The sequence below is a fragment of the Marmota flaviventris genome, chromosome 18 (genome assembly GCF_047511675.1).
Source record: "Marmota flaviventris isolate mMarFla1 chromosome 18, mMarFla1.hap1, whole genome shotgun sequence".
NCBI lineage: Eukaryota > Metazoa > Chordata > Mammalia > Rodentia > Sciuridae > Marmota > Marmota flaviventris.
The window spans coordinates 9,902,568-9,913,754 of record NC_092515.1 but is presented as its reverse complement, the minus strand read 5'-3'; the positions used below and the strand labels follow the sequence as shown (position 1 = coordinate 9,913,754).

At 41.7% G+C, this 11,187-nt stretch overlaps 1 protein-coding gene across 1 annotated transcript; it reads left to right on the top strand.

Annotated features, from left to right (window-relative positions):
* The first annotated feature begins 467 nt into the window (after positions 1-467).
* Igfl3 (IGF like family member 3) lies at positions 468-2,425 on the top strand. Its single transcript, XM_027945789.2, has 3 exons — positions 468-507; positions 605-863; positions 2,401-2,425. The coding sequence occupies exons 1-3, from the start codon at positions 468-470 to the stop codon at positions 2,423-2,425; spliced, it is 324 nt and encodes a 107-aa protein (XP_027801590.2).
* The last annotated feature ends 8,762 nt before the right edge of the window (positions 2,426-11,187 follow it).

Sequence of the window (11,187 nt, the reverse complement as noted above, 5' to 3'; positions counted from 1 at the left end):
ATTACTCCCACAGGCCCAAGGTCCCACATAGTTCCTCTGCTGCTCTGCCTCCTCCTGCTCTGCAGCTGAAGCAGAACCATGCTGCTCTTAATCTTTGGTAAGGAGACTCCACCCCAAGCTGAGCCTAAGTGTTCTCTCACCCCTTTGTTCCTCTGAACCTCAAACTCAGTTCTCTCCTCTGTATTCAGTTCTCAGCTTCCCACCTGGCAATCACCCCTGTCTTTCCTGACTGCACTGCAACCCTCTGTCCACCTGCAAATTTCAGAGGCCTCACTCTTTCTAGAGACCTCCCTGCATTTCCTCACCTGCCAGCTCTGACCTGACCCCGCAGTCGGTCTCAAAATCCACTCAGCCATTACCGTCACCCAAGAAGCTCAGTGACATCATCTTTTGGCCCCTGATCACGGCCAGTTGGCTACACCCCCAGAGTCACTTTACTTTCCCTTTTATTTTCAGCTGCTGTCTTCATGTCTGAACTCCTGGGCTCAACACCCTCAGGAGTCACAGGTGAGAACAGGTGGGATGAGGAGGGAGGAGATGGCTCTGTGGACGGGGGCAGGTACTAGGCTGGTCCTTGAAGCTGACCCAGTTCTGTCTCTTCCAGATACTGGCCCATGGCTGTGCCAGCCAGCGCCCAGGTGTGGGGACCACATCTACAACCCCTTGCAGAAGTGTTGTGACGATGACACCATCCTGCCCCTGAACCGGACCCGCCTGTGTGGTCCCAACTGCATCTACTGGCCTTGCTTTGAGCTCTGCTGCCCCGAGTCTTTTAGTCCCCAGAAGAAGTTTGTTGTGAGGTTGAAAGTTCTGGGAGTGAAGTCCCAGTGCCACTCATCCCCCATCTCCAGGGACTGTGGCAGGTAAGGACCCTGCCCTTGGCTGTGGGGTGGGGCAGGAAGATGGAAGGGGGAGGGCAGTCTGGATGTCTACACCTCACATTTTGAAAAACCATTGCCCTGTGGTCTAATGGCTTACTCAAATCTTTTTTTTTGTTGTTGTTGTTCCACGGGTACTTAACAACCAAGCCACTTCCCTAAGCCCCTTTTTTTTAGTTTAGTTTTTATGTGATTTATTGTTTTTATTTGTTCTTTATAGATACACCTGACAGTAGAGTATATTTTGACATATTGAACATACATGAAGTATAACTTCCCATTCTTGTGGTTAAACAAGATGCAGAGTTTCACTGGTCGTGTATTCATATATGAACGTGGGAAAGTTATGTCTGATTCATTCTATTGACTTTCCTAGTCCCATCCCACCTCCCTTCTCTTCATTCCTCTTTGTCTAATCCAATTTTTATTCTCCCCGCCCACACACACTTTTTGTGTGTTAGCATCCTCATATCAGAACATTTAGCCTTTAGTTTATTAGGATTGGCTTATTTTATTTAGCATGATAGTCTCCAGTTCCATCCATTTACTGGCAAAAATCCTAAGTTCATTCTTCTTTATGGCTCAGTAATATTCCATTGTGTATATATACCACATTTTAAAAAATAATTCATCCACTGAAGGGCACCTATGTTGGTTCCACAGCTTTGCTATTGTCATTTGAACTTCTATAAACATTGATGTGGCTGTGTCACTATAATGTGCTGATTTTAATTCCTTTGGGTATATAAAGAGGAGTGGGATAACCGGGTCAAGTGGTGGTTCCATTCAAATTTTTCTGAGGAATCTCTATACTGCTTTCCAGAGTGTGTACATCAATACTTTGCTGGTGGGACTGCAAATTGTTGCAACCACTCTAGCCATTTTTTAATTTTATTTAGAGACAGGGTCTTATTAAGTTCTTAGGGCCTCACTAAGTTGCAGAGGCTGGCTTTGAACTTGCAATCCTCATGCTTCAGCCTCCCAAGCTGCTAAGATTACAGGCATGCACCATCACATCTGGCTCAAATCTTTTTATTCATCTTCTTGTCTGTGATTTATAATCTCCTTGTTTTCTCCTTCTTTGTAACAGAGAGATGTTTTCTCAAAGAAGATATCGAAGACAAGCATCTTTCACTAAGGCAACTTCTCAGAAGTTAAACTAATTGTTTGTCAGTTAAATTTTCAAATATGCATGTTTGTGATCTGCTATTTGTTGATTTAATGAGTCTCTGAATGACAGAGTCCCCTCTGATTGCACAGCTGTGGTTTGCCTAAGTGTCCTCCAGAGGCCCACATGTTGAAAACATGGTTCGCAGGATGGTGCTATTGGGAAGGGGTGGAACTTTGAGACATGGGACTTAGTGGGAGGCTCTCAGGTTATTGATAGGGTCCAGTTGGGGAGTGAGGTCATGGTATAAGGGGGACAATTTCTATTTGTAAGTGCACAGATTCTGCTTGTTCATTCCCAACATGTTCAAGTGAAAATCTTCATGACAATTTTGCCCTTTTCTTCCTGTTTTAGTCAGCTTTTTGGCTGCTATGACTAAAAGACCAAACAAGAACAATTTTAAGGGAGGAAAATTTATTTGGAGGATTATGATTTCAGCTGTCTCAATCCACAGATAGCAGGCTCCATTCCTCAGGGCTTGAGGTGAGGCTGGACATCATGGTGGAAGAGTGTGGCAGAGGGAAGCAGCTCACATGATGATCAGGAAGCAGAGTCCACTCTCCAGATTCAAAACATATACCCCAAAGTCTCAATGACCCACCTCCTCCAGCCACACACTACTCACTTTCAGTTACCACTCAGTTAATCCCATCAGAGGGTTAATTCACTGGCCGAATGTTTTCTCTAATATGTGGATACTAATACATAATAAGGTGGGGGACACTAGGGAAGAATAGCGTTACCTTAGATTAGGTAGAAAGAAGTGATGGGAGGCGAGGTGAGGGGATTTGGGGATAGGAAAGATAGTAGAATGAAACATACATTATTACTGCATGTATATATGTGACTGCATGACCAATGTGATTCTGCAACATGTACATTCAGAGAAATGAGAAATTATATCCCATCTATGTATGATATATCAAAGTACATAAATGCATTCTATTGACATGTATAACTAATTAAAACAAATAAAAAATTTTAAAAAGACATATATGATAAGGAACAGTTATCAAAAATATACCCAGAACTTTTAAAGCTCATTAATAAACAAGAAACCCAACTCAACTAGAAAATGGGTTATTTTTTCTTGCTATTGAGTTATTTAATGGCCTTTTTCATTTTGGATATTATCTGATTATTAAAAGCATAATTTGCAAATATTTTCTCCCAATCTGTGGGCTGTTTTTTTTAACTCTGTTCATTTTTTCTTTTACAGTTTAGAAATTTTTTTTATTGTGACACAAAATTACTCATCTATTTTTCTTTTGCCTGTCCTTTTAGGGCACTATCCAAAAAATCATAGCCCAGACTGTCATGGAGAAAAGATGTCTCCAGAGAAGGGTCTGAGGAGTCCCCAGAAGAGAGGGGAACTCAACTCAGGACTGGCAGGGTTCTTGGCATACATTACAGAGAGAATTTCAGCACCAGCCAGACAAAGGCGTAGACAGAGGTTTATTTAGGAAGGTAGATACACATTCAAAGGAGAAATCAGGCTGTCTCAAGAGTGAGAGCAGCCATGACTTGGATTGGGGGTTAAATACTATGGAAGGGCTGTATCAGGAGCTGGACTGCAAAATTTCATGCCAGTTTTCCCTGAGCTTGTGTATTTCCTCATTTCACAAGGGCAAGGGCTAAGGACATGCAGCTCAAGATTTAAAACTATGCTTTCTACATCTTAATGGTTTGTGAGTGTTTCCTTTAAGATTTAGCGTTTCTCTCTCTTTATCCTAAATCTCTATTGCGATACCAGTGTTGTGGATATCTCCCCCATGTTTTCGCTTTACAGCCCTGGGTCTTACATTGGAATCCTCTATCCATTGTGAGCTGATTTTGAGTATGTGGAGTGAGATAAGGGTCCAGTCTTTCCAGCAGTGATAGTTGATGAGGCTGTCCTTTCCCTTTGTATGTTCTTGGCAGTTTTGTCAAAGACCAATGAATTATAAATCCTGGGTTTTTGTTTGGGCTCTCTGGCCTGCTCCATTAGTTGATGTGTCTTTTACTCTGGTACCACGGTAATCTACAGTGAGAAGTGTTGAATGTGTGTTTTCCTGGGGTCTGGGGTTGAGAGAGGGGATTGACTATGATGAAACACAAGGGAATTTTGGGGGGTGATGTAAAAGTTCTGTATTGATTGATTGTAGTGAATCATTACACTGGTACAGGTCAATTTATCCATGCTCATTCAAATGTTCAGTTAAAATGTGAAAAGTTAAACCACACGTAATAAAGTTGACTTAAAATCATACATATGTACTTTGTATTAAAACATCAGAAAATTATGAGAATTCTCCAAAGAGTCTAGAACCTCCGATTGAAGCTGCTGCAACTTTGCAAAGCAAATGTTCACAGGGTCAGAAATGAAAATTAAAATAACGACAAGAACAACCACCACCACCAGATTTGACACTGTTTTCAAATAAAGTTTGGATGAACCTCTTGATGTGGCTCCCAGGCCACAAAGCTGTGCTGCCAGCCCACTGGTCCCTGCAGAGAAGCAGGAGAAGAGTGGTGGTGCTCCAGAGCAGCACCCTGGGTGGGCCTGAGCCCAGACAGTGAGCACTGGCTATGGTCCTGGTGGGCCAGTGCCAAGGTGAGCCAAGGCACATGGACCTGTCATCCCCAACCGCCTGGCTGGCCTGGTGAGGACACCCGTGTAGGAGACCACTCCATGCAGTGCTCTAGCCTGGAAACCCTGGGTGTGCACCATCTGCCAATCTGCTCACTGCAACCTCATGCTTCCTGACAAGCAGTGGGAAAACAGAAGTGGGGCTAACCAATAGCGTTTAGTACTTTTCTGCCACGTTCCTCGAGACTAAAACACTTAGGGTCACTCCGGGGGAACTGGGCTGCTGAAATAACCACACAAGAGACAGAAATACCTTTTACTTTGGGGGTTGTGACAGCTCCTCTGACCTTAAGGGTCTGCAAAAAGAGAGAGCGAGCAAGCACGTGCTGACCCCTTTTATTGGGAAGCTGTTCAAATGAGACAAGGGGTCAGGTTTCAGAGGGTTGAGTCTGCTTCCTGATGTCCACTGTCAGCAGATTGACTGGCATCTAGGGAGGCCACACCCAAGGGCAGAGCAAGAGAAGGGGACACACAAAGGGCGTTTCCATGGAACATTCTACCCCAAACAGGGCAAAGGGGTAGTATCACAAAGGAACAGGGGAGTGTAGCTTGACCCCTGGGGCTGCAGGAAGGCATGCCTATGCATGAAGTCACATTTGTTACATTTTTACTACTCTCAAGATCGGGGCTACCGTCTACAGCCACTTAAAATCGGCCAGATCACTGGAATGACTGGCAGTGCCTCAACCAATCAGGAGAGGAAAAACGCTGGTCACATGATGTGGCGGCCTCTCACACTTTTCCAAACCCTAATTAGCATAATTTTGAAAAAATAGCATTATACTTTTCTAAGCTCTCATTAGTATACATTTGGACCAATAGCATCGGCCCAGGTGCTACATAAACCCTTAGACCAGCACACTCAGATGGCAACCCTATAGGGTCCCCTCTTGCCCTGCTGGACAAGTTTCGGTTTTCTGTTTTGATTCTTCAGTAAATCCTGCAGTTACACCCACTCATCCTGGGATGTGGGTTTCATTCTTTGAATTCACAAGAATCCAGGAAGAAGGCACTGATGGTGAGCTGCTGGGGGCTGCTGCAACCCTGGAGGACATGGCCAGCCATGAAGAACCGTGATGCTTCTCAGCTGCAGAGGCGGTAGCTTGTGCAGACCCTATCTGTGCAGGAGCAGAGCAACTCTGGTTCATCTCTTGGTGCCCTATGTGGGGTTCTTTGGAAAGGTGAGTGAGATGGACCATCAGAACTATTGCTTTCCTGTACTCCTGTTAGAAAAAATATTTTATACCAGGCACCTGTTGGCAGTTAAAAGCAGATATTGCAGTCCCCAGTCTAAAGACATGGTGACGGGCTTACTGGACGGGCTTACTGCTCAATCCCCTTCCTCTCTGATGGAGGAATGTTGGCCAAATTCTGCTTCAGCTTCTATCTGTAGAACCTGAACCAGGCTGACAGATCAGTTCAAGTGTCTGCTTCTTTCTTTCGCTTTCTGACTGACTTGGCCTGATGGCGGAAGGTGCCTTCACCCAATGGGTTTTGGATCCTGAGACAAAATCTTAGTCTGATCTGAGGTCTTTGGGAAAGAGGCAATCCACTGATCCCCAGAGCATAAGCAAAGGGGTCTCCGTTTCTCTCTACTCTCAAGTGTGCCTCAGAACCCATGTAGACCCTGGTTTCTGAGTCTCCATGGTTTCACTGGGCTCCGTGGATAAAGTAAGGGGGAAATTTCAAGTCTCTGAGCCCTTTTTTAGGACCCAGATTTCACTCTTGTTTCTGGTGTGCTCGCACTCACAGAGAGCCCCATTCCCTTGGTTTCAACCCTGCCAGTTTCCCTTTTAATGATTTTAAAGCTATCAAAGAAAAAACAAAATCTGAACACTCTCAAATGAATTAAGATCCAATATTTACAATAATCAAATGAAGTATAATTTCCCTCCCCAGTACAGTATTTTGTACTGTAAATACAATACAAACATCTGGAATAGTTAAAAACTTTTCCAGAGCACATGAGCTTTGAGAAGATGTCTCTCCTTAGCACAATAACTGAGTTCCTCCAGGACACACAACCCCACCTATAGTGCCTCCATAGTTGGGGGTAAACTGTACCAAAAAAAAAAAGGAAGAAAAAACAAACAAACAAACAAACCACCAGGGTTTCTCCTTTTAAGAAGGAAATGACAAAGAGATTTTGAGTCGTGTGTTGGTAAGGGTGGCTGATCCAATCAGCTCAAATCCTAGTCAGTCACTCATGTTTTGAGGATCACAGGAGGTAAAGAAACCGAGTCCTTCCTGTTGGCAAGAGTGATTAATCCAACCAGCAGCCCTCAATAAATTATTGCTAACATTTTGAAGATCACAGGAAGCTTTAAGCATTTGAGGTTGGTAAGAGCAACTAATTTAACTGGTAGGTCCAAAAGGATGTCACCAACAGCTTTGAATCTCAGCCACGGCTTGCATGGGAAGGGAATAACTAACCCTCAGAGGTGTGGGTTGGCTGGAAATAAAAAGTTTATTTCTGAAAAGTAGTATTCAGAAATAAACACAAAAGATGAGAAATATATTTTTCAAAGCTGGGGCATTGATGGGTGGAAGAGACCTGATGGGTCTGATCTTAACAAAGGGAAAAGCTTGTGGATGCTTTATTATAGTGGATCACCCCAGAAGAATTTATGGTGAGGAGGGGTTCTTCAAGGTGAATAAGAAGCAAGAAGCTGAGGGGAAGTTGGCTTGATTGGGGACTTGTCACTTGCTCAGTAATTCTTCCTCCTCCCGGCAGCTGGCTCCATCAGGATAGCTAGGGCAATGGTATCTCTCTCCACCTCTGAGGAGTTGTGTTTGAACCTAGGGCTGTCTGAGCCAATAAATACTGCAGTATCACGAATTCTGTCAGAATAGGATGTCTGCCAAAGCAACGGAGCCATCTCAGATGGGTGAAATTGCACGGAGAGTTCTCTGAAGGGCCTACCTCTGCTTTAGGGTTGGCTCAGACACATCCACAGTTCATTTGTGGCTTCCAACATTTGAGGTCCACAGAGGATTGACAGAACCACAACTTGGTTTAGATAATGGAAGAATGCCAAGGGACACCTTCTTCCTACTTGTCTTTCAGCTCAGTAACAGGCCATCTGGCACAAGCATTCATACACTGGAATTCGTTTGTTCTTAAACCCTGGGGTAAAACATTTTTTCTATACTCAAACCTGATCCAAATACAAGTTGGAACATAGATAGAGATGGCCTAAGGAAAGCATAACATTTTATTGTTAGACTTGCATGCACAGAGTTGCTCAAACCAATTTAAGACCAAAAAAATGATCTTTTAAAATTATTGTTATTTTTTAAATTGTAGAGGGACACAACACTTTTATTCTTTTATTTTTATGTGGTGCTGAAGATCGAACCCAGTGCCTCATACATGCCAGGCAAGTGCTCTGCCACTGAGATACAACCCCAAGAGGTGTTACTTTTAAATCCAAACTGCTATAAATCTTTCTTGTACTCTGGGATTCTGCTTTCTCAGTAAGTTCCTACCTAAATGCTATAGAAAGGGGGAGACAAAGGGAAAGGGGTAACTTTGATCCAAAAATGCACTCTAGTCTGATACAGGTGTTCCACATGCTCCTTTAAAGAGTAATTATGGCTGTTTCCTCTTTTGAGAAACCCTCTCTTTTTAGCTCAGTTTTTATATTTACCTTAGGTTCTGTGCACTTAAGTTAATATTTTTTTTTCTGATCAGTTTTTTTTCAGAAATATTGTTTTGTCTAACTGGAGTTTTTAAAATTAATTTTTTATTTATATATGACTGTGGAATGCATTACAATCTTATTACGCATATCAGAGCACAATTGTTCATATCTCTGGTTGTATATAAAGTATGTTCACACCAATTTTTGTCTTCATACATGTACTTTGGATAACGATGTCCATCACATTCCACCATCATTGCTAACCCCCGACCCCTCCCTTCCCCTCCCACCCCTCTGCCCTATCTAGAGTTTGTCTATTCCTCCCATGTTCCCCCTCCCTATCCCACTATGAATCAGCCTCCTTATATCAGAGAAAACATTCAGCATTTATTTTTTTAGGATTGGCTAACTTCAGTTAGCATTATCTTCTCTAACTCCATCCATTTACCTGCAAATCCATGATTTTATTCTCTTTTATTGCTAAGTAATATTCCATTGTGTATATATGCCACATTTTTTTTATCTGTTTACCTATTGAGGGGCATCTAGGTTGGTTCCACAGTTTAGCTATTGTGAATTGTGCTGCTATAAACATTGATGTGGCTGTGTCCCTGTAGTATGCTGTTTTTAAGTCCTTTGGATATAGACCAAGGAGATGGATAGCTGGGTCAAATGGTGGTTCCATTCCCAATTTTCCAAGGAATCTCCATACTGCTTTCCATATTGGCTGCACCAATTTGCAGTCCCACCAGCAATGTATGAGTGTGCCTTTTCCCCACATCTTTATCAACACTTATTGTTGTTTGTCTTCATAATAGCTGCCATTCTGACTGGAGTGAGATGAAATCTTAGAGCAGTTCTGATTTACATTTCTCTAATTGCTAGAGATGATGAACATTTTTTCATAAATTTGCTGATTGATTGTATATCATCTTCTGGGAAATGAAGTGTCCATTTGGAGTTTTTTTTTTAAATAGTGGTGATGGTAGAAGTGAATTTGACTCCCATGGAGGACAAGTGGCCATCTGAGTCTTTTATTTCAGTGTCCACCATAACTGGCAGAGTGTAAACCTAATTTCTCTAATTTCCCAGGTCCTCCCTCTGTTTTTAAGTCATAATGTAAAAAAATCTGTGACAGACTCTGTTTTAATTTCTAAGAGTTAGATTTGATAGGCACTATGTGATAATTTTTTTTGTGTCTTCTACCTATTGAGATCCAGTACTTGGTGAAAAGCTATCAAACCTTTGTTTCCCGTTTGTTTTATGTACATTTCTGCATACTTGTAAGTTGTATATAATGTCTGCATACATGCTTGTACCATATATTGTTTACATGGTACCATAATTGGCTTACAGATACACAAATGCTCATAAATTAAGAAAAGTGGATCCAAATGCCTTTTATTTTTATGTGAAACTTTGACCAAAAAATCAATTTAATTTGGCAAAAGTAAAGATATCTTTGAAATTACTAACACGCATGTTTTTCTACGTGGTCAGTCAATCAAGAAAGTTTGTTTCTACAAAATGTTTAAAGTAAAATGTCCATTTTTTAAAAGGATTTTTCTTTGGCAGAATTAAGTAGGCTTGTCTGATAGCTTGGGTTTCATGGATAACACATACTTCTTTTTTATTTATTATTTTTATTTAAATATGACAGTGGAATGCATTACAAATCTTATTACACATATAGAGCACAATTTTTCATATCTTTGGTTGTATACAAAGTATATTCACACCAATTTGTGTCTTCGTACATGTACTTTGGAAAATAATGGTCATCACATTCCACCATCATTTCTAATCCCATGCCCCCTCCTTTCCCCTACAACCCCTCTGCCCTATCTAGAATTTGTCTATTCCTCCCATGCTCCCTCTCCTTATCCCTCCATGATTCTTAATGAAACCTTTCTAAGTAAATTTGTGTTAAAAGAGACATGCAATGCTTATTAAGATAACTTCTCATGTCTGTTAGGTTTTATTAGAAAAATCATAAATCTTAAAAGAAGGAAGATTTACACCTATTTTAAGGTCTTTTAAACAATTACTCCATAAGTGGTTAAATAAGCAACAGTTATTTTAGGTTATTACAATATAATTGACCCTTAGATATATGTGACTAGATATATGTATACATCTGAGAACTAAATGGTTGAGCTTTGTCTAAGTGCTATGTGAAGCTTGTAAAATTAGAGGTTATATAGGTCTAAATCAGGAAAGGTAACCAGCAAGTACTGTTTTTTATGCACTGCCATTTTAAAATCTGGCTTATATCTGGTTGCTTTGAGTAACTCTATAACTGTTACCTGTTAGTGTTTTGCAGAAGTACTACTTCTAAGAAAACAATCTGAGTTTAGGCAATAAACCATCACCTACAGGAGACAAGAGGGATGCCTGACTCTCTTCCAGTACCAAATGCTGACTTCCAGTACCAAAAGTCAAAACTCACTACTCCCACTTTAAGGAGGGTGAAACTGCCCCGCTGGATGTTTAAAACCCAAATTTGGAGACCAAAATCAAGGCAGTAAAAGGCTAAGGAAAAAAAGCCAATATTTTGGCCTTTGCCCTCTAAGGTCATCCAAAACTTGGGAAATTATGGGACCTCACTAAGGGCCCAGCAGCTCTGAGTTACCCAATCTGCCCATCAGGAGGTTCAAGAGAACCCTAGAAAATAGGAAGCCAACCAGGGCACATTCTGCAAATAGGAGGATCATTGGAAAGAGAAGGATCCCTTGGTGCATCCAAGGGAAGCCACATATGGTCAGCAGACTCTCACCCATCCTGGCAGATGGTACAGCTTGTAGAAGAAAGCTGAAGGAGCCAATAGGCTTTTCACAGGTACCCAAGAGTGATCTCTGAGGAATCTCA

Coding starts and splice junctions, on each gene's coding strand:
- Igfl3 (XM_027945789.2), top strand. CDS start 468: ATGTCTGAACTCCTGGGCTCAACACCCTCAGGAGTCACAG. Junction 508..604: donor AACACCCTCAGGAGTCACAG/GTGAGAACAGGT, acceptor TGTCTCTTCCAG/ATACTGGCCCATGGCTGTGC. Junction 864..2,400: donor ATCTCCAGGGACTGTGGCAG/GTAAGGACCCTG, acceptor TTCCTGTTTTAG/TCAGCTTTTTGGCTGCTATG.